This window comes from Pagrus major, chromosome 10 (assembly GCF_040436345.1).
Source record: "Pagrus major chromosome 10, Pma_NU_1.0".
Taxonomy (NCBI): Eukaryota; Metazoa; Chordata; class Actinopteri; order Spariformes; family Sparidae; genus Pagrus; species Pagrus major.
In genome coordinates, this window is record NC_133224.1 from 6,863,619 (window position 1) to 6,885,744 (window position 22,126).

Here is a 22,126-nt window from a genome sequence, read left to right on the forward strand (position 1 = left end):
ACCATCTTGAAATCAACAGTGTCACTTTAGGATGCATTAGGCAGCAAGCTTTTCCAGGATCAGTAGTCCAGTTACATCCCTTTCCAAGTTTGTAACAGTCTCATCTGGAAGAAAGATTCACGCGGCAGCTGAATCTGAAGTACTGCTGAATCTTTTTCTTGTACCAGCTGTGCACTGGTCCAAATTTTAAATGTTTTTGTGACTGGACGGAGATTTGAAGGCCTGGGTGGTTTAAAAAATTCCCCTCCAGAGGATCAACACCACCACCTGGTGTCCTCCACTCACCATTCTCCACCGAGCTTGAGTCGGCAACAGAGTCTAGGTCGCTATCCCTTTAGCATGACGGCGTCCGCCTCCTTTTCTTTGTCGCGGCTGTTCTGGCTGTTCTGTCGACTCTTCCTGCTAGCCGAGTCCAGCCCTGTGCCCTCGAACAAGCGGGCCATGAACGCCAGCCCCTCTCGTCGGATGTAGGACTTCCCTGCGAAGAAGTAGAGCACTGGGTTGGCACAGCTGCTCATGAAGGCTACGGATGAGGTGACAGCGCGGCTCCTGTGCCATATTTTGTTCAACCTGAGGAAGTAAGCAGAGAATTTTGTTAGATACATCTAACAGAAAAAACTTTGGCTTGTTTTATTTTATATATATACATATATGTGTGTGTGTGTGTGTGTGTGAGTGTGTGTGTTCTCACTTACGTTTCTTTTACTTGACCTTGTGGACACAAATCCCATGTAACCTGATAACAAGACAAACAGGTTTAGTTAATAGCAGTGAAAAATTCAAAATTCAATAATCAGCATCTTTTTATGCTTTTTAAAAAAAAAATCATACTAAACCTTAACGTATGGTTAATACATTGGACTACAGCCAAAATACTTGGAAGTATGTGTTACTCACTTGCACCATGTTGATGATGTGGTAAGGCAGCCAAAAGAGGCAGAAGGTCAACACGATGGCCAGGATGAGCTTCTCACTACGAATGCGACGGCCGAACCTGGTCTTTTGGATCCGCCGTAAGATGCGAATGTAGCTGAAGACAATGATGCCGTAGGGAATTAAAAACCCCAACGCGAGCTCCAGCGTGTACATGACGACAGCCTGTGCAGGGAAAATAGAATTCAGTATCCTGATATTAACATATATAACATCATGTGATATCACACAAAAAACATGACAGAGATAATACGTTTCAAAAACCCTGAGATGACAATGCAATGAAAATGTTTTATTTAGGTTAACCGCTAAAATCATAGTTAGTTTAGAGCACAGGTAAACTAAATTATCCACACAATGCAACTATACTGCCAGCAGTTGTCGGAGATTTGAGACAACTCTTTTAAATAATTTTGAATACGACGGGCAATGTCGTAGATATGACTTCCCTTCACCCGTAGGTGGTGCTACAACAAGATGTTGACACTGTGGCCATGGTAAAGTGGTAATGACTCCATCCATCCATGTGTCAATATGATTGTATATTAGCATTAGTCTGTTTTGCTGCTCATTCAGATCCTGATGTAAAATGAAACTATAAAACTGACACATTTAGAGGATTGTGCAGCTGCAGCTGGTGGAGAATGCAGTATTATTATGGCATTATGAAGGTGATATATTCAGGTTTTGGTTCACTCACATCATGGCTGTTTTCATCATGGACTGGATCACATGCTAAATTATCAGTATTCCCCCTCTTCTTCACTTTCCTGAAGATCATTGCAGGAACAGAGGCGGTCACCGCCAGCACCCACACCACTGCCAGCACCCGCAATACGGTCTTCCGTCCGGCGATGCGACCGAGGCTCTGCGGCCACAGCACCGCCACCAGCCTGTAGACGCTCATGAGCATGATGAGCCAGATGGAGGCGTACATGTTGAGCAGACACAGGTAGAAGAGGACCTTACACATCACATTCCCAAATACCCAGTGCTTCATAACCAGGTAGACGATGAAGAACGGCGTGAGAGCCATCAGAGAGCCGTCGGCGATGGCCAGGTTGAGGATGAGAAGGGTGGTGACGGTCTGCTTTCGGGCACGTGCCAGGATGCTCCAGATGACGAAGAGGTTTCCAGGGAAACCCAACAGAAAGACGATGCTCAGGATGAGGGCGCCCATTGTGGTGGCAGTCGGGTTATCCACAATGGTCTCATTTACCGCAGGGGAGGATACGTTATTGAAGGCCATCTTTGTTACCTACCAAAGAGATAAAAAGTTTAAGTCAGTGCATTAATTGTACCGTTTAAAGATCCAATCAGCAAGATAGCTGATCCTCCATCACTCGGGTTGGTGGCCCAACTATCTTCCTCAAAAGTGTCCTTGAAATAATAATAAACAAGAATATGGAGACATTTCTCTCCTGTGACAAACGAATCTCTGACTAATAAATAGCGTCACCTCTGACTCCTACTCCATGTTTTATCTGGCGCATGCAGGCCTCAGTCTGACAATACAAGTATGTTTTTCTGCAGGGAAGCGTGGGAGTGTGGCGCAAGTGTAACAGGTTTTAACGGGGACTCCTAATTCCTGAACAACGAGACCAGACACGAGAGGAGAGCAACAGTCAATGTGTATGAGCAATGATCGAGTCTGAGCTTCATATTCTTAGCTAGTTAGTTAAAAGTAGTTAAAAGTTTAATCAATTCAGTTAGGACAACAGGAAATAAGCAGAAATACACCAAAAATAAGGCACAAGAAATATACACATTCTGGCCAAAAGTATATAGACACCACCCTTTTACCTTGTACTTCACTTGAGTATTTCCATTTTACTTTCAAGTTACTTTTACTGCACTACATTTCAAAGGGAAATATATATTTTACATGTAGAACATAATCTTAGCACTTTATATTACAGTGTGGTAACAACATGGTAATCAAGGGGTAATAGATTGATAATAAAGCGGTAACAATTAAGTAATACCATGTATTAACCAAAGTCAGAACAAATTGATAGCGTAACAGTTGGTGTATCTGGGTGATATTAGACCAAAACATTGTCATAAACAATGGCTTGTAATATGGAAACATATTTAACCCTAACCCATTTTTATTTAGCAAATTAACAATTTGGTAACAAAATGGTAATATGGTGGCATTAATGGGCAAATAATCTGATAACAATGAGCTACCCATAATCACTTCATAAATATGATGCTTGTCCATTCTGTTGTAAAGTGTGCTTTAGTTCTGATATTTTCTGACTTGTGCATGGATGAAAACAAATGCCTGCAGCCAGGATCTAAAATCTTGTGTAAGTCCTTGCAGTGAGAAGTTGTCCCACAGCAATCGAAGGTAGTAAAAGTTTCCAAATTTAGATTTAAATGTAGCTGAGGGTGCCGCGTCAGGAAGTCGGTTCCATCTGTGCATAGTAACGACTGCGAAAGCAGCATCGCCATGTTTGGTAAGTTTCAATTTCTGCCCGCAGATCTTCCTCAATCCTACAAACATGATCTTCAAGAGATTCCAGCAGCACTAAAAAATCTATATATGCTCTAAATATATCTCATAAAATAACTGGAAGTCAAGACAAATCTTTAAGAAGAGAATTATGTGCTTGGTTCAGACGTTTGCTTTAGCTCTCATCCACTCAATACATACATAATACAGGTATATGCTCTTGTATGCATCCTGTTGGCTTCTGCAGGCAACATTTTTACTATAGTGATTTCATATTACTGGGAAATGTTTTAAAAGGTGACATGTCATCACTTGTTCAACATATCTTGACGGTTAGCTGCAGAGCACACCCTTCGCTGCAGACGCTCAAAACTATGCAGTGCCGGTACTCCTGTGCACATAATCAAATGCTCACACTCACATCTGCTAACCAAAGCTGTTCGATATTTCCAAGCAACTCGCGCTGTAATTATGGATTATTATAGTTTAAATCAGTGTGTAATTGGCTTTCGCGGTTAGCAAGGTCACACAATGTTATATTACAGGTACAAACACTGAGATATTACAGTGCATGCTGTTGCATGCTGTTGTGAACTAAAGAGGATGTTCTGAGCATGTAATTTGTGTAACATCCAAGAGGTCGAGACCTCAGAAGCTGGTATTTGGCACTCTGTTTGTTGTGTTTTGGGGTTTTTTGGTTTGTTTTTCGTTTAATTTTACACAACAGACCATTTAATGTTAAGTTAAGTCAATTAATTTATATAAACCGCATTTAAAAACAGCAAAAATGTGCTTTAGAAATACAATTAAATGCAAGTTGATAATGAAAATGAAACAAATTAATAGGTAAGTTGGTAACATATAATACATCAACAAATAGAAAAGCAAAGGACTATATGGTGATGAGAAGATGTGATTTAACTATTTTTTAAATAAAAGATGAAACATATAGACACTGACAGCAATAAATAAGGAATTATTTGCATTTTTCTTTAAAAAAAACTTCAAATGTTTGTGGTAATGATGTGACAGGGAATATATTTTAACACTTGACAACACTTTAATATAACAGTCATTAATAAAAGGTACATTTATAGTTAATCAAAAGTTAAAGCAGAACGCTTTGCTTAATAACTGGGTATAAAGCATTTCATTGTTTGTTAACAGTGAAATAACTATGAACTAAAGTTTAATTGAGTATAAATTTACCATTTTTTAATGACGGCTATGATAAAATGTTACCAAACTTTTGTCTTCTACTGCGGATGGAGTTGCAACATGAATTGAACTATTGTTGAAGAAAAGCATTTGGTCCAGGTTTCAGTAGAAGAGAGAGACACAGAAATGTGACCACATGGCACATTGTTTACTGAAAGCCGGTCAAACCGCACTGACTGAGGCATCAAAGCAGCAGCAGCCGGTGAACGGTGTCACATTGTGCAATGGTCCAAAGATGAGACGCAGCTATAACCAGTTAATCGGTGTCATTGTCATGTTGGAGTCTTTTTTTTCTGTTTCCGCTCCTCTTGTGGGCAGCAGTGTTTGTTTTTCAGCCCTTGTGTTTTTTACCTTTTTATTGTCATTTGTACAAACGGAGCTCCCAGTAAAACAAGTTACCACATCTGAGACTATTAAGCCTCACTGACTCTAAAGGTGTGTTTGTGTGTCTTGTGTGACTCACACACATACTTGCTAAAACACACCTGTTGCGCCTACAAAGAAAATGAATACACAGAAACTGTACAACACGTAGATTCGGAGCAAAGCACAGTTAGTCGCACATGTTGTTCATGTGTTTAACAAATTGCAGCTGTCAAATGAACTACAAGGTCACAAAGTCACATGAAAACAGTGTATATTCTTAAAGATATACAGCAATAAATGGTAACTCAAGTAAATCCTCAAAAAGAAACACAATTTCCTAGCTTCTCCTCCAACAGTAGCAATATCTGTGGTTGACTGCCGTGTTTTGTTGACAGTTTTTACCACAGTGGTGGTGTAACTGACAGAAACCAACACAAACGCATGAATGCCTGACAGGAAAATTGAAACACTCACCAAGTCATTAACTGTAAATCCCAGCAGAGGAAAGAAGACACCAAGAGCTGCAAAAGAAATCTGAATCTGATGTAAACTTATCTTTTTTCTTTTGACCCTTTTTACGTTTTCCCCCCACCCACTCCTTCCCACTCTCTTTCTCTCTTCCTAGTGATTGATTTGTCATGCTTGCTGTAACATGTAGTGTAGTGAAGAGGTGTGTCCCCATTACCTGGCGGGCCTCTGCCCTGGCAGTCTGTCAACACTGTCACATGTCAAGTGAGGAATTCCACCTAGTGTCCCTTAAAGGTCTAGTTCACCCAAAAGATTTTCCCTGATACATATTTCCAATTAGATCTCTGCTTTGAGGGTCAACAAACAACCTTAGGATATTAAAAAACCCTTTTGCACTATTGGCCACAAGTATGTGGACACCCACACATATGCGCCTGCAGCTACAACATCCTCCGCTCCTCTGGGAAGTCAAGATTAGGGAACCTGGCTGCAGAGACTTGCTCTCACGCAGCCACAAGAGCCCTGGTGAGGTCAAGGTTCGGGCTCACAGCTGACGTTCCAGTTAAAAAAAAGGACCTTCCCTGAAGCACTGTCACAAAGTTTGAAGCACACTTGTCTAAAATAATGTTGCATGCTGTAGCTTTAATATTTCCCAATCCATGAAAAAGAAGCTCCAGACAAAAAGCACCTGAAGGCAACTGTGTCCACAAACTCATATAGTGAACATTTCTTGTCTATTCTGATTTCATTCAATTCTAATTCAATTGGTTTCTTATTCAATTTTCAGTAACACATTTCAGGAAACACAAAACATTTAACAAAACACAACAACATTTGGGTTGACATAACATTTAACGAAACACAACAACTTAAGATCACAGAAAAAGGAGGGAAAGCACTTCCTGTTTGTGATTGGACAGAACCCATGTCTCTGGTGACTTTGTGTTTTCTGAAATGTTGTCGTTTTCTGGCCCTCAAGGCCACCGTAGTAAAGTGCTACACATGTTAAGTTACCTTGCTTGGCTGTAATAGAGAGCGTAATAGAATAGAATATAATAGAATATAAAAGACTGCAGTTAAGTGACCAAACCCAAACAAATAATGAAGACATAAAATATGCATTGGAAAATAGTTTTTGTGATTTGGGTGAACTCACCCTTTAAACAATAACATTAACACACAGTATCTGTGTGCTTTACAAGCTGTGGTAAAGCTCTATATTGACACATTCTTGTTTTACTTTGTTATTTGTTATTCTGATGTTGTCTTTAACCAACCATACTGGGCAAGGGGCCAGCTACAAACTGGGTGTGTTGCCACTGTATGACGGGCCTTACAAATACTGTGCAGAAAGACAAGAGTCCTCCACAAGTAAACAGACATCTAGGTCATCTGTGCAAGCAGCTTCTTACAACTCGGATTTATGGTAATCATTAGGCAGCGACCTGTAGTGGCCATAATAATTATGACGGGAGCAAAGGAGGAAGTCAGGACGCACCCTGATGCCACCCATTGGTTTGTGGATGTCAGTTTTGAAGCCTTGAGTTTGGAATGTGACCATATTTGGACATATCTGTAGCCAGACGTGACCATATTTGGACAAGAGGTTGGAGCTGGGGAGGATGCCCTGATTAGATCGGACTGAGTGCTGTATTTATTTCAAACCAAACCATGAGTAGTGTTCCCAGCAAACTACCCATTCTGTCATTTAGGTATGAGGACGTATGGCGAAGGAAAACCAGAACACCAACAGAAACCCCAAGCAGATTTGGGGAGGACTTAAAAACTCCCCACAGAAACTTCAAGCCCAGGATGCTCTTGCTAATGACAGGAACAAACCAGATGAATACAAACAACGCTATTAAGTTTATTCTTTAAGCACAATACAAGGTACATTTTACAATCATCAAGGCATTCACAGGTGAAAAAGTGTGTCATCCCCGGCGGGCATGGAATATTTGTTCATTTTTCCAAGTAAAATTACCACATATTCCAGAACGAATCAATTATTCAGGAGATGCATGAACTTGCAAGTTCACATTCTTACTTGATGAAAAAAAAAACAACTCATGCATTAGCATTTTGACTAATGCCACGCTTGAACACAAACGAAATGCAAACAAAGCTTTTTCTCAAGAAAATAGAAACAGTCTGAAGTTGTGTGGATGACTTCACTCAGGGTGAAGCGGGCTTTGTCACAGCTTGAAAACTCTGTTACCTCAACATCTGACTTATAAAAACAGACTGATATCAATTTTCTGATGCAAAAACTATTACTGAGCCTTGGAAGGGATACGTAAGAAAATAAATATCCGGTTTTGGGTCGCTGAGGACGCTAAATATTTCATGGTAAAGTGCAAAAAACTTCAAATTACGCATTTTTCTACCATAACTTGACCAGCTGTGCAAACACTCCAGCATCGTACCATTCATAGTTCAGCCCAAGCCCGGGATAGAGAGGCTGGGTGAACGTCGTCTTGACTTTGTGGAGCAGAACCATCGGCTCAGAGACCTGATAAAAACACAGAATGCCCGCTTTATAATCCAGATACACTCCAATTTTGTTGGAGCTGGTGCCCGACACCGCCGTTTCCACGTTATTGTGACGGAACGAGTAACCGTTCTTTGCGCACTCTAGACTCCAGGACTTGTCACTGTTTCCGAAACGCGACTCGTCTGACGTTCGGCTGATGTCCTTGTAGGCCACTGCTGCGGACAGAGTGCGAGCGTACCACTCCACCTCCCAGTAGCATCGCTCTGATAAACCCTCCTCGCACAGCACCTGCGCAAACTTAGTGAACCTGTCCGGGCGAGCGGCGTACGGGCTGGGCGAAGGCTTCATCATGAGGTTCTTGCTTACCAGGTTGAGATAGGGGTAGTTCGAGGTCACGTCCAGTGTGAGGGGACGGCAGTCTGCCAGGAAAACAAAGTGAGGATAAACAATGATTCAAATCACAAACGGTGATGATTACTGCATTAAAGTGAAGGAGTCAAGTGAATTTCTTACAGCGTAGAAAGTCTTCTCTGCTTTGAGGTTCCGGCAGTAGCGAGAAGTCAACATAAGAGACTGTAAGAAAGAAACAGTCTTAATCATCACTGGACACGAATACAGCCAAAACACAAGAGTCAGAATCTGTATATTTACAGATGTTACCTGTGGCAGAGATCCTGGGCCACGTATCATTTAACACGGTCTCTAATTTGTCTCTCAGCTCAGACACGCTCTCGGTCACATCCTTGAAACAGCGCTGAGGAGCAGCACCAGGTGAAAAGTCCGGAGAGTCACAGGAAGGGGAGAGAGACTGGAAAACCTGAGGAGAAAACGAGACAAAGACATTAAAACGATATTGGCGAATAGGGAGAGTTTGAGTCAGGAATGTCAGCATCTTGCAGCTCATTCAGATTCATTGCTGGTTTGTACAGACATTTATTATAGTAACACGTTGTCACCCATTAATGACAATAATAAGATTTAATAATAATTTCTGTTCCTATTCCATCTATTTCTTATTCACCCTTTAACTTTATATGAAAATATAACTGTGATCCCTACAGGTTCATTTTTGTCATACATTGCAATATCCATTATGGCCAGTAGATGGGACTGTTTTCCATCATCTCAACTGGGCTCACTTAAACTTAAAGACTTGGGAGTAATTTGGCTGTAATGTATAAGGGACTAATACTGCCTAAAGAACAGAGTTTGACAAATTTTAAAAATTAATTACATTTTTTAAATTATTTTCAGTGCATTTAGTGCCATTAATTAATTTATTAAGCCGTTTATTTATTTACTACCTCATGATTAATGCAAAAAAAAAAAAAAAGGGATAAGAAAAATTGAAAACAACAACTTTAAAAAGTCAGAGACAACACAAATAAAGTGATCTGGCACCTGAATCAAATGGATGTGATCGTCAGTGCGTAACAGACGTTCCAGTTCGGTGTCTCTCCTCCTCAGCTGGGTGACCTCCTCCCTCAGCTGCAGCCGAAGCTCCTGAGCGTGAGCGACGGCAGTTTTCTCCTGGTCTGCGATCAGCTGCTTCAGCTCTCCGTGTCTCCTCAGCATGGAGGCGATCAGGTCGCCGAAGATCTTGTTGCAGTCCTCCAGCGCCGTATCTGCAAAGCTCTGTTTGAACACATCGGCTTTTTATCGTTTAAAAGATTCGTGAGCTAGCAACTAATGATTAGTTTTTTAAAGAATGGTAAAAACACGCTTAGCAGAATTTCCCTGAGCCCAAAGTGACGTCTTCAAATTGGATCAACAGTCCAAAACCCAAAGACTCTTCATTTATTATCATAATTGACAAAGAAAAGCAGCAAATTCTCACCTTTAAGAAGCTGGAACCAACATTTTTACATTTTTTTTTTACATTTTTGCTTGTAAAACGACTGAAATGATAAATCGATCACCAAAATAAGCTTTTCAAAATGAGTGTTTCTCAGGTCTGAAGGTCAAAAAGAAGAAAACCGACGACTAATGAATGCTAATGTTGCTTTGTAGCTGCTGGATGTTTAAACAAGCAACTAATGCATCTGCTAAAAAAAAACTTACCATATCGACTTATAAAGTGGTAATACTGTATGTCAGTGTTGCGATCACAACTTCTTTCTGCTGCCAAGAAGTGGTGAAAAATCACAATCAGTTATTGCAGGTTTACTGGAAGAGCTGAGAGCCGTTAATCAGTGTGGAAAATTGGGAGTATGTTGAAAATACTCCCTGAATTCTTGACGCCAGGTGCCAAAGTTAAAAAGTCACTCCAGGTTAAAATGGGAGCTTACAAGCTGCAGCTACACCCCAAACAGATGACGCTCATACGCCTCTAAATTAATGTTTTTCACACCTCGAGATTCTCCTCAGCTTCTTTCAGCCCCTCCAGCTCCTCCTCTCTCTGCACGACTCTCTTCTGGATTTCCTTTTGCCTGGAAACCAAATGTTTCTGGAAGGAAGAAAGTGGGATTATTTCCTGTGACGCTGGAAGGGCTCAGATTTTCAAAAACCAAACATGCTACCTCTATGTCAGCCCTTTGTTCGGAAACAGAAGTGGTGGTGTGGCTCTTGTGCTCATCTACAGCGCACACAGAGCAAACAAGCTGCTCGTCCGTCCGGCAGTAGATCTCAATCAGCTTGTTGTGCTTCGTACACATCTTCTCCTGCAGTGGGACTGTAGCAGAGACCAGCTGGTGCTTCTTAAACACAGGAACACTGTGTCGAGACTGGAGGTGAGCCGGACAGTACGATGCCAGACACGTCAGGCAGGACATGGTGGCTTTGTTGGGTCTGGTCTCAGGGCAGAAATCACAGGCGACGTCTGACGGGTCGGCACAGGCCACAGGAGCAGGGGGAGAAGCCTGCTGGACGCTCAGATTCTCCACAAGCTGGGGATGAGAGGAAAGAAGTGATGATGATATTTGGTCGACATATTCACCAATACCTATATACTGTATGTGCAAAGGCTAATTTATCAGTCTAGCACGAGTGCATACATCTGCCAAGTCTATATTTGTTCATTTAATGTTAAAAAAAATGGCAACATTTTTAATCTACATCAAAATAAAAATGTGAAAATTATTTTTTTTTATGGGGGAGAAATTTTAATCAGTGCAGAAAAATCATCACTGGTAATTTTTCATGAATGAAAAAAACAAATAAACAAACTTGACTGAACAAACTGTCTTAAAAGGACAACACTTTGTTTACATGTGGCGGACCCTGCCACCTTTCCAGCTTCGAAAACAGTGCTCTGGGGACTTTATTCTCCTCTGTGGGCGGTTTTTCTATTCAGTTTTTAAAAAAATAAATACTTCTGAGTTTGTATTATTACCATAGTGATATTGTAAATATTAAATTTCAGAGTTTGAATTTTCCTTCCAAAAATACACCGTTCACCTTTAATTTATGGAGAAAAATAGAAGTAAATATGACCTAAATTTACTGGTTACACCAAACCTTAGTCAAATTTTGTCAACTTTTGAAACATAACAAACTATTTCGACTGTACCACTCCTTCTTGCACTACATTTTGTATTTTAGCATAAAAAGACACTTTTTATTCCTAGTCTAGTTCACCTAGTTCACCTCAGCCAGCATGTTGTTCCTCCTCAGGACAGGCCTCGGACTGAACGTCTCCCTGCAGTAGGGACAGCTGTACTTTCCCCTCTGCTCCTCCTGCGTGTCCCAGAAACCCTCAAGACAGCTTCTGCAGTAATTGTGTCCACAATTTAAAGAAACTGGATCCTTCGGCCGGGCCAGACACACCGAACAGCAGAACTGTGGCTCGTCTCGCTGTTGCTTGTCAGCCATGTTAGTGACAACTACTGACAGATAAAGAGGTTCATGTTGTGTATAAAAGGGACTTCGACTCCTTCTTCTCCTTCTTCTTCTTCTTCTTCTTCTTCTTCTTCTCTTAATGGCAGTTTTGCAAACACCTTTGTGGCTCATTACCGCCACTTTCTGGAGAAAATAAACTGTACAGTGTTCAATGTGGAGACAAATACTACAAATACTTTTTTAAAATATGAATCTTTTAAGTCACAAAAGCTGCAGTTTGTCGAAAATGTTGCCAGGCTGTATCCAGAGGTCGTTTTAAATAAGAAAATGTCAATATGATCTGAGAGGGAACTGTATATTTATACAAAAAAAGAGACCAGAGAGTGTAATACACACAATAGATTAAAAAAAATATTTAAACACATGATTAAACCAGAAGTATGAACACCAGAGCGTACATAAAATGAGATTTTTATATATAAAATATATATTCTTAGTTAAATAAAGAATAAATTGACCAAGTGAACCATCCAAAATTAACTTGCAGGAAAAGACAAGTTTGTGCATACAGTGTATCTAATTCTGCTTTCTGTTATCTTTTTGATTTTGCTAAGCTGTGTGCTGTGAAAACCTTGCTTTGGGGCTCCCCCTGCTGATCAGAGCCTGCAGCTGCAGTGTAATAATAGACATCCCTTGTGAGGAGGTACACCAGTCAGCTGGACACGCAGAAAACATAATAAAACATGAACAAATGAGAAAAATTGAGCAATCAATGCTTTTATTGTTGAAAAAACAGATTTGTCACACACAAATATAGAGAATAGAGATCAGTGGAAAAGGCAAATCATCGTCAAACATCTTAAAATAAATTAATCTAGACAGAATTAAACATGAAACACCCTTAATCACTTTATTTACATTTATTTTAAGACATTTCCAACATATAAAGATTGCACGAGCCCAGTGTTCTTATGATTATGATTCTTATTACAAAATAAATCTTGTCAAAAAGTAACTTACAAATCAGTAAAGACAAACTTGACTTTTCCCTCCACCTGTGTCAGAGCCACCGCTTATCTGGTTTTGATTCTGTTGCGGTTCTTCTTCCCTTTAATCAAAGCTGAAATAATCACCCTTATCACCCGATCCTGCAGTTCCCTTCAGCTCTATGGATCCTTTTTTAACCTCTTTAAGATCATTGTTTTGGTTTTCTGGCTCTCAAACTCTTATCAATCATGTCAGTAGCTTCATCAAGTAGTTGTTTTAGCAAAAAGCTTTTACAATACCACTGTGCACTTCCTGCTCAGCAAACAGTGGAGGCGTGACATCCGGGTAGACAAGCTGATTTTATATAAAACACAATGCTATGATTGGCTCTGTGGAACTTCTGTGTTGTGCTGAAGGCTGGTAGTTTTAGTGCCGAAACCCAAGGGCCTCAAAAGGCCCCCCCCAAAAAAAAAATCAGTTACTGCTTAAACATCTTTTTTCCTTTGTTGATGACAGCATTCGCTGCCATCTCTACTGCCTCCAATGGCGTTTCTGCTTCTTCAGCTGCATCATGTCCAATCATACCTCCTAGAACTCCTCCTGCTGCTGCGAGAGTCACGGCTACGACACCTCCGGCAGCGACTACTGCCACTTCTCCTCCTCCTGCTGCTGCTGCTGTGGCGGCTGCTCCTCCTAGTGCTGGCATATTCTTCAGGAATTGCACTGCAACTTTTGATTTCTGCAGCACTGTGATAACTAATCCAACCATTGCTGCTACGCCGCAAAAAGCTCCCAACAACACTCCCGTTGTTGTACCTGCCAGGTCGATCAGAAACCTCTTCGACACTGTGCTTTTAGCCTGTTTTCTGACCTCTTCCTCCGGCATGTTTTTTGCCGACTGTCTAATGTGATCTTCTTCATTCTGGATTTCTTTCTCCACTGCTTCCAACACCTGATTGACGTAGTAGCCTCCATCGTTTTCCATCACCATCTTGTCTACTGTTTTAAGTAGCTCCTCCACCTGGAACTGGTTGCTCCTGTAGTTATTCTGCACTTTGTTATTCCAGTATTCATTATCAATGACGTGGCATCGACCTCCGCACCCCTCTACCAGATCACTCAGATTCTTATTCTGGCTGACAAACTCCTCAATTGTCATCCCTTTAGGGAGCTGGTCACCGTGAGTGAAGACGATCACAGCATATTTTAGTGCATCTTTAGAGAAATACTGGCATATTTTGTCGATGACAGCCTGCTCGTGCTCTGTGAATTTCTCCACCTTGAGTACAATGAGGAAAGCATGAGGCCCAGGAGAGCATTCTGTGATACAACTCACGATCTCAGGCTTCAAATCCTCTTCAGACCTCGCCGCATCAAAGAAACCAGGAGTGTCGATCAGAGTGATGCTTCTTCCATTGACAGACTTGGTTTCTGCTTGACATTCGCTTGTTCCAGAGTTGGGAGAATGGTTGGTGGTGAATAATTTCTCCCCAAATATGGTGTTAGCTAGGTTGCTCTTCCCGGATCCAGTTTTCCCCAGCAGGACGATCCTCTTTGTAGTTGACACTAGAAGAGGACAATGACTCTGTTAAGTACAATTTCTCTTTCTTGCCAGCCTTCCTTAGGTGGTAGCTTTCAACATTAGTATCTTAATACATTTTGGGAAACTGTAACCTGTATATGTCGTAATTTGTAAAATATGGCCAGAATTCGAAGCAAGTCCAAAAACATAGGGGACAGCGTATCATCAGCATAACCGACAACTGCTGCCCTTTGCTAGCTACCTTTAACTAATTAGCTCATGGCTCTGTTGGCCGTGGAGCCAGTGGCCCTAGAGTTTGCCTGGACTGGATCAAAGAGGGATTCACCGGGTTTAGCAGCCTGAGATTGAACACGGAACTGGGACTTAAAACAGCCTCAAAGACCAATGGGGGTCAATTTAACATCAGGGGATACAGTATGGAGGCGATTTACAGTGACTCCGACCAGGACAATGACACATTTCATTAATGTTGAGTTGAGTTTTTTTGAGATGCGTTTACCGACAAATTAAGCTCATCTTAGTTTGGTAAAAGAGAAAAACATGAATTCAGAGGATATAACGCCTAGAATAATATCCTTTGTTGACATTTTGTGAGTTAATTTTGTTCATTTAGTACACTAAAAGCTAAATAGCTTGTGAAACATAGTAAACTCGCTGCTGGCAGATGATGCTATCTGAAACTCATATTTGATATCTGATTGAACCTTTATCGGATTTTCTTTAAAGATCAAATGACAAATCAGTTAAATGGAAATAGAAATGGTAATTTGTTGCAGCCCTATCGTCATATAGCAACTACCCACCTTCATCTGGTTGGTGAACATCTTTTGTGAATCCTTTCAGTTGGAAATCTTCCTGGGCAGACCTGAAGACCTACAATACATGTAGAATTTAATACCAAACCCATCTGATGCTGATAAAATGTGGACATATAAACAGGTTGGTCTGTGCACAATGCATTTGTCATTACCTCATAAGCCTCTTCGTCATTGGGGTGGATGACGATGTTGATCAGCATTGGTGTTCTGCTGTTTCGGTTCTGTTCAAACTTACGAACTTCCTCCAGCAGAACCCTGGCTACCACGCTGTCAGGAAAACGCAGGGCAATCCCAGCTCCGAGGACCGGGAGAGCAACAGAACCAAACCCTCTCTCCTCACAGGAAGTCAGGATTGTGTTGATGCCCTGTCTCAGAACCTGGAAAAGGTCAGAATTGAATTAATTTAGAAGGCCAGACATAGCAAATACTGTATTATGATGTAGAGAACTAGAAAACATTCATTTCACCTGGACTGCACCTCCCTCTTGGTCATCATCCCAGGGAGAGAGGTTGAGGAAGAACACCGCATTGGATGGAAGTCCTCTCAAGCCTTCAACCAGGATGGCGTCACCAGGCATCGTTTTTCCCCCTGCTTCCTCTCTGAACCTTGCAGTCAGGTGACGTCCGACCATCTTGAAGAAAGTGTTTCCAACGCGGGTTGAGAGAGGATCGTGGCCAACCATGGGCGATACCACAGCATCGGCCTAAGAGGAGAACAGAAGAGGGGATTGGAAATCCCACAGATTAAATCAGATGACTTCCACAAGAAGAAATAAAAGTTAACCCCCCTAAGAAACGTCTCCTTATTGTCTTAGAGGTCATATTGATAACATTTGTATGTAGAGGAATCTTTTTTTTTTTTAACTAATACATCTACAGAGCTTGTAGAAAGGAAATTATAGTTTTGTTTATATATGTAAGAATTCTGACTTCTGACTGACTCTAACAAGGTTTGTGAGCCAATAGTATAACGCCATTGGTATCACGACAGGTTTCTTACCTGCTGGGTCTCGATGGTTCCCTGAATGATCTCTAGATGGACACCATCTCCAGGAGCTCCAGCAGTGGCTCCTCTTGCTGTGTCTTGGGCAGTAGCATCCATCTGGAAGCCCAAATCACTTGGTGTACTGTCTCTGGTATTTATCCCTTGGAGGAGACGGTCACATGCCTCCTGCATGGCCCTCACCACCTCTCCTCTGTTATCAATCAGGATGATTCTGCTCAGACTTCTCCCTCCCTGACTACCAAACTTCTTAATAGCAGTCACAATAGCCTCTGAGCACACATCGACAGGAACGCCAAACACACCTGAGCTGATACAAGGCATAGCTATGGACCTCAGCTCCATCATTTCTGCTAAATCCAGAGCAGACTGGACAGTTTTTTCCAGTAAAGCCCTCTCTCTGCCACCTGATTTTCCACCTACAGGCCCGACAGCATGCAGCAGTATCTTGCAGTTTAAGTTCCCCCCTGTGGTCGCTACCGCTTCACCTGTAGGTATTTTCCCAGTCTGCTTTACTAGATCACGGCTCTCCTTCTGCACCTGAGGGCCACCTGCTTTACTCAGCGCAGCAGCAACACCTCCACAGTGGTCAAGATCTTCATTGGCAGCGTTCACCAGGGCATCAGCATCCTGTTTGGTGATGTCACCCTGACACACCAGCACCTGGATGCCATCACGGAGGCTGTAGCTCGCAGCTGTTGTGTTTGCTTCACTGAAACTCAAAGATGCCAAATTCTGGGCAACATTTAGGAGTTCATCTTTCCCAGTGGGCCTTCGGACATATTTTACGACCCCTAGCGGGTCAGTAGTGACACGATCCTCAAGAAAGGGGTCCAGAATTTTTTCCAGCTTGTTTCTGACCTGAGTCACTTTGCTAGGTGGACCCTTCAGCACCACAGCGGGCCGAGAGGAAGATGTTAAAGGATGGAAGCTAACCCCTGAGTAGTCAAAACCATGCAGCTGCAGCAATTCTGGTAACTCCTGGGCTAACTCCAGGGAAGGAAGGTGGAGTATACTTTGGAAACTAGACTGGTCCAAAATAAAACGTGCGACAGCTTCACTCAGCTCTTCAACCTCATTTGTGTGGCCCAATAAGGTGACTGTGCCGTCTGAGCCAAATACGACCTGAGCCCTGTATTGCCCCTGGTGCATCTCATTTGTCTTGGACTTGAGTTTTTCCTGAAGCTCACGTGCCACAGCAGAGCAGTTAGGAACATGAATCTTGACTTCCTTGATCTCATGCTGCAGTGCCTCTTCTATTTCATCCAGTTTATCAGCAGAGAGGGTGAACAAACGTAGCTCTGTGTCTCGTAACTCTACTTGCACCTCGCCACCGACTCGCAAAAAGTCACCTAGCACAGCCGGACATCCATAAGCCTTTTTCAAGAAGGCCAAAAGACGTGGGCTCATATCAGAAACTGACCTTTCTAACACCAGATCCTCCAGATCGGAGATCAACTTTCCAGCCTTCAGAATCTCCTCCGCAGAGCCCTCCAAAACTATCTGACCTGCATTTCCCTGCGTGACCTTCACTCCTGGAAAATCTCGTCCTAGACTGTGCTCAATCTCTCTCCAGAGGAGACAGAGTTTGGCTACTCCCAGTCTACGAATCCTGGTTTTCTTCTCACGTTTAACACGCGAGTCCTCTGCATCCATCAACCTGGCATTCACCTGAGAACGCTCCCCAACTACAACAGCCATGCCAAGCTCGCTGTACACCTTCACCTCACCTGTGTTCTGAGGAGAGCTGCAGGACTGAAGCAAAGCTTTGATTTTGTGAGGGTCCACCTCATAGTGGCACAGGTAGCCATCAAAGAGTTGATCTACTTTGGCCTTCCAATGCCCAACTTCATCTACTGAACCAAGTTGGGCTAAACTCCTGACTAAAACCCTCCCCCCCTCTGGGTAAAGCTGGGCAGAACAGGCGACAGAGGCGAGCTGTTCCTCTAGTTTTTTCTCGGCCTTGGGACAATCCTTTAGGTAGTGAAGGAGGTAAGAATCAAGTCCTCGTTCATATTCTTCACCACTTGGTAGAGGTGCTGAGGTGGAGGTGGTGGAGGGAGGGTCCAGGCTGCCTCGCACGGTTAACACCAGATCATCCACAACATGCTGAGACCTCCGCAGGACCTCCTGCTGATCTGAGTCAAAAAGAGTGACATTAGTGATTCTGAGCTTTAAGGGGAACTGTCTAGTTTTGGAGAAGAGAATTAAACTGAGATGGTTAATGGTTACAATGTTAATGAGATAATAAAACAAAAATATTTATGAATAAACAAGCTGCTCTCAGAGGAATACGAGGTCCCCAGAACACTGTTGAAACTGTGTTTGTTTATTTAGTTTATTCAGTTGTGAAAATAAAGAGAGTTTGTTTATTTAGTTTGTCTCTCTTCTGATTAAAATGTCTTCCTCAAAACTACATACTGCACCTTTAAAGAGGAGAACTGCTGCTCCACAGGCTTTATATCAGATGAGACTTTACTTTTTCTGTCACTTATTTGCAGCGATGAAATGTACATTCTAGAAAAAGTACATTTACTCAAGTACATTACTTAACTGTTGTACTCTACTTAAGTATGTCCAGTTCCTGCGACTTTATACTTCCACATTTTGGAGGCAAATATTGCACTTTTTACTCCACTACATTTATTTAATAACTCTAATTACTTTGCAGATCGCACGCTGCATCAGAAGCAATCATTGCATATTTATATTTTATATTATATTTATATGATATTAACTTATTCTATTGACAAAATATTCATAACTGTCTCAAAGGAAACATTCTGACAAAAAGTACTGTGACTGTCATATTTAAAGGATAAGTTCACACATAACTGAAAATTCAGTCATTGTCTGCTCATCCTCATACTGATGGAAAGTTTTGTAATCCACGAAACATTTCTGGGGCTTCGTAGCAAAACAACGTTGCAGCGTTCTCCTGAACAACTGAAGTAGATGGGGACTTGTTTAATACGTCAAACACATAAAATGGCTCCATACAGCTCGATCCATACTGAATTTTCGTTTTAGGGTAATTATCAAAATCTTGAATATAACATGAAATACTCAAAATTAGGATAAGACCAATTTTTTTTTTTTCCAAGACTCAGATACACCTGATTCTCCATTAGCAGTGTAGTTTTAGCCTTCTTAAGTAAATTATGTTTTTCTCCCAATACTGAGTGGGGGGACAGCTGATTCCACATCCTGCCAGCTGTTGCAGTAAATAAAAGCAGATGTTTGACTCGTCTTCAGCAGTGGATTGCTGTGTCCCTGTGACATGACGTGGACTGTGCTTGTAAACTCAGCAGCAGCACTGATTTGCGTTTCCCTTTCCGGGGAAAACGAAACTTAAGGGTTCCACTGTTTGTGTTTATGATCCGACCTCACATACTTTCCACTGCATCTGTGTGATCACAGGCGATGCTTAATATTTCTATAATAACGCACCAGAATTAAAAGCTGACATTTTGCTCTACAGGACAATAAATTAATATAATGCAGTTTTTCATGGATTCAAACAAAGGACATTCTTTAACCAGCATTACAAGACAATATAAGCAAATCAGATATTAAATATGAAAATGAATTTAAAACATGAGTTAATGTATGGTGATGGCCTACCTCTCTGATGTTTGAAAGCAACGCTGTAGACTTTACCATCCACAGTCCTCAGTGGTCCGCACTCCCCTCCGCCTGATCTGCGGCGAATACGGAAGTAATTCTCTATCCTCTTCAGCTGCTTCCCCTGCAGGCTGTGGCACTCAAAGAAAACTGGATGCTGGTAATTATCAGCCATGTTCGGGCTGTTCTGGTGAGACGAGATATCCGCTGTGTCCGGTTTGAAGAGCGTCAAGTGTGTTTGCTGTCGGTCCCGCAGCACGAGCTCCGCCCCAGTGCTAAAAAAAACCCAGAGAGGCAGCACATACAACACCAGCTACGGAAGCCCAGAAAGGAAAGGGAAATGGAAAATTTTTATTTGTTTTCATTTATTTATTTTTTCAGGTGTGAAACAGTGATTTTCTTTTGTTTTTTCACAATATTTTTTTTTTCTGTAGATGTACTTGGAGACAAATGAAAATCAGAAACAATGGGCTGTGAGTCAAGTGTGTATTTATTTATTTATTCTGAAAAAAAAAAATCCTAAACACACTGTTACACATGTACAGAATTTGGATAATGTACATAACTGAAAATAAACATGTATCACATGTCCGCTCTTCATCACCAAACAGTCGTAGTCGGGGAAAAAAGCACGAGTGGATAAAATAAACGTATAAAGTCTAACATGGTTTGAAGTATCTGCTGACAAGTATCGCAGGCACGAGTAAAAGCGAGAGAGAAACATCTGGAAACCCCAGTGAGGAACGAGTTTAACCAAAGTATGAACCACTTTACACAAAGCGTCAGTTTCAAGATGCAGAAATGCAACCTTTTAAAAGTTAAATGTCTTTTTATATGTGTTTTTTTTTTTAAAACTAAATTCTCATCTCAGTAGTAGCCACTATTTTTAGAAGATACAGAGAAAACTGGCACAAAAACTCTGCAACGAAAGAAAACACTGAGCACTGAATTTGAAATTTGGGCGACTCAGGATTTGATGTTTAATTCCTCATTTCCACAACTTGACCAGTTCTGCATAAGATCCACTGCTTGGCCAAGATGCGACATCCTTCAGCCCGAGGCCAGGATAGAGAGGCTCAGTGAACTCGGTGTTGTCTTTGTGGAGCAGAGTCATCGTGTCAGAGATGCTATAAAAGGACAAAGTACCTGCTCTATAGTCCAGATACACTCCAATTTTGGAGGATTGTGGTCCTGACACTGTTTTGCTTACACTTTTGTGCCGGAAAGAGTAACCTTGTTGGGAGCAGTCTAGACTCCAGGACTTGTTGTTATTCCCAAATGAGTCACTAGACGATCTGTTGATATCTTTGTATGACACCGCCACAGAACAAGTGCAAGCACTCCGAATAACCTCCCAGTAACATCGCTTTGACAACCCCTCTCTGCACAACACCTGCCTGAGACATGTAAACCTGTCTGAGTGAGTACCATAATAGTTCTCACTGCCTGAATTCGTCGCCCGCCGGTTCTCTTGTGAAAGGGACAAATATCTGTAGGCCGAGTTCACATCCAGTGTCAGAGGACAGCAATCTGACAAAGCAGAACAAAGCAGGAAAATATTATCATCACCCCTTTGATATTCAGATTATTATTAAAGCACGGGTATATGGTGAAACTGCATAGGATCAAAGTTTTACTCACAGTGTAAAAACTCTTCTCTGGTCTTTGGCACAGGTGGCAGCACAACATCTACAGTAGACACTGAGAAAAAAGAGAAGAAAAAATCCTAAATACAACTGGATTTGAAAAAAAACAAAACACTATGACTCTAGATTTTTTGTGGCATAGACATACATGTGGCAGAGATCCTGGGCCACGTGTCTTTCAGGAGCTTCTCCATGTCATCCCTCAGCTCAGACACACAACCTGTCACAGCTGCGAATGAATGCTGAGGACGGACCACAGAGTCAGAAGGCAGGTCTGGAGATTCACAGGAGGTGGAGAGGGACTGGAAAGTCTGGAAACACAAAATTTGCAATTTGTCCATTTGTCCTACTGTTTGGTCCAAAGAATAACAGATCACCAGTCATCATCATGGTCATCATGAGAGTTGCTCTGTCAGATTTGTCCAGCAGATGTCACTTTTGGGCAATGTGTTCAGGTCTGCATGCTCTGAGCCTCTACAGTTACAGTGCTATGACTGCACAGCACTGATTATTTAGTCATGTAGAATCGACACACAAAGTAGGGATGTTCCAGCTACATCACCATGTCTCTAGTTCTGGTTATGATTATTATTATTTCACCTTGCCTTGTCCCGTCTGCTCTGTTTCCACCTTACACGGACGCCTCATAAGTTTTATAAAGCTGCCAAAAACACAACTTGCGTTTTGGGGGATTTTTTTGTCTGTCAGGCGAGTGCGCAGGGACCATCTACAAAGTGCAACAGCTGAAAATAGAAAATAAATTCAAACCTATCCTGTACAGTTACTCT

General features: G+C 41.8%; 4 protein-coding genes across 4 annotated transcripts in view; all 4 read right to left on the bottom strand.

Annotated features, from left to right (window-relative positions):
• Nucleotides 1-326: 326 nt before the first annotated feature.
• LOC141004169 (leukotriene B4 receptor 1-like) lies at nucleotides 327-2,113 on the bottom strand. Its single transcript, XM_073475670.1, has 4 exons — nucleotides 1,634-2,113; nucleotides 898-1,098; nucleotides 696-736; nucleotides 327-570 (listed from the first exon to the last, which is right to left on the bottom strand). Exons 1-4 carry the CDS (start codon nucleotides 2,111-2,113, stop codon nucleotides 327-329), a joined length of 966 nt encoding a protein of 321 aa, XP_073331771.1.
• A 5,180-nt stretch (nucleotides 2,114-7,293) lies between these two features.
• On the bottom strand, nucleotides 7,294-11,803 carry LOC141003960 (E3 ubiquitin-protein ligase TRIM47-like). The gene is made up of 7 exons (XM_073475456.1): nucleotides 11,526-11,803; nucleotides 10,460-10,825; nucleotides 10,291-10,386; nucleotides 9,342-9,575; nucleotides 8,601-8,757; nucleotides 8,454-8,513; nucleotides 7,294-8,359 (listed from the first exon to the last, which is right to left on the bottom strand). Exons 1-7 carry the CDS (start codon nucleotides 11,748-11,750, stop codon nucleotides 7,830-7,832), a joined length of 1,668 nt encoding a protein of 555 aa, XP_073331557.1. The 5' UTR covers nucleotides 11,751-11,803; the 3' UTR covers nucleotides 7,294-7,829.
• A 675-nt stretch (nucleotides 11,804-12,478) lies between these two features.
• Nucleotides 12,479-19,972, bottom strand: LOC141003665 (protein mono-ADP-ribosyltransferase PARP14-like). The gene is made up of 6 exons (XM_073475081.1): nucleotides 19,693-19,972; nucleotides 16,066-18,206; nucleotides 15,533-15,769; nucleotides 15,218-15,442; nucleotides 15,051-15,120; nucleotides 12,479-14,270 (listed from the first exon to the last, which is right to left on the bottom strand). The coding sequence occupies exons 1-6, from the start codon at nucleotides 19,865-19,867 to the stop codon at nucleotides 13,183-13,185; spliced, it is 3,936 nt and encodes a 1,311-aa protein (XP_073331182.1). The 5' UTR covers nucleotides 19,868-19,972; the 3' UTR covers nucleotides 12,479-13,182.
• Nucleotides 19,973-20,182: 210 nt separating this feature from the next.
• The window catches only part of LOC141004097 (E3 ubiquitin/ISG15 ligase TRIM25-like), a 36,963-nt gene continuing 35,019 nt past the window's right edge, over nucleotides 20,183-22,126 (bottom strand). The window contains exons 5-7 of the mRNA XM_073475594.1: nucleotides 21,487-21,649; nucleotides 21,334-21,393; nucleotides 20,183-21,222 (exon numbers count right to left, since the gene is read on the bottom strand). Coding sequence (XP_073331695.1) covers nucleotides 20,681-21,222; nucleotides 21,334-21,393; nucleotides 21,487-21,649 — 765 coding nt within the window. The 3' untranslated portion in view covers nucleotides 20,183-20,680. The remainder of the gene's footprint in view (nucleotides 21,223-21,333; nucleotides 21,394-21,486; nucleotides 21,650-22,126) is intronic.

Coding starts and splice junctions, on each gene's coding strand:
- LOC141004169 (XM_073475670.1), bottom strand. CDS start 2,113: ATGGGCGCCCTCATCCTGAGCATCGTCTTTCTGTTGGGTTTCCCTGGA. Junction 737..897: donor ACATCATCAACATGGTGCAA/GTGAGTAACACA, acceptor TCTTGTTATCAG/GTTACATGGGATTTGTGTCC. Junction 571..695: donor CAAGGTCAAGTAAAAGAAAC/GTAAGTGAGAAC, acceptor TTACTTCCTCAG/GTTGAACAAAATATGGCACA.
- LOC141003665 (XM_073475081.1), bottom strand. CDS start 19,867: ATGGCTGATAATTACCAGCATCCAGTTTTCTTTGAGTGCCACAGCCTG. Junction 15,121..15,217: donor ATGACGAAGAGGCTTATGAG/GTAATGACAAAT, acceptor CATGTATTGTAG/GTCTTCAGGTCTGCCCAGGA. Junction 14,271..15,050: donor TGTTCACCAACCAGATGAAG/GTGGGTAGTTGC, acceptor GTCCTCTTCTAG/TGTCAACTACAAAGAGGATC.
- LOC141003960 (XM_073475456.1), bottom strand. CDS start 11,750: ATGGCTGACAAGCAACAGCGAGACGAGCCACAGTTCTGCTGTTCGGTG. Junction 8,514..8,600: donor GCCCAGGATCTCTGCCACAG/GTAACATCTGTA, acceptor TCTTTCTTACAG/TCTCTTATGTTGACTTCTCG. Junction 8,360..8,453: donor CAGAGAAGACTTTCTACGCT/GTAAGAAATTCA, acceptor TTTTCCTGGCAG/ACTGCCGTCCCCTCACACTG.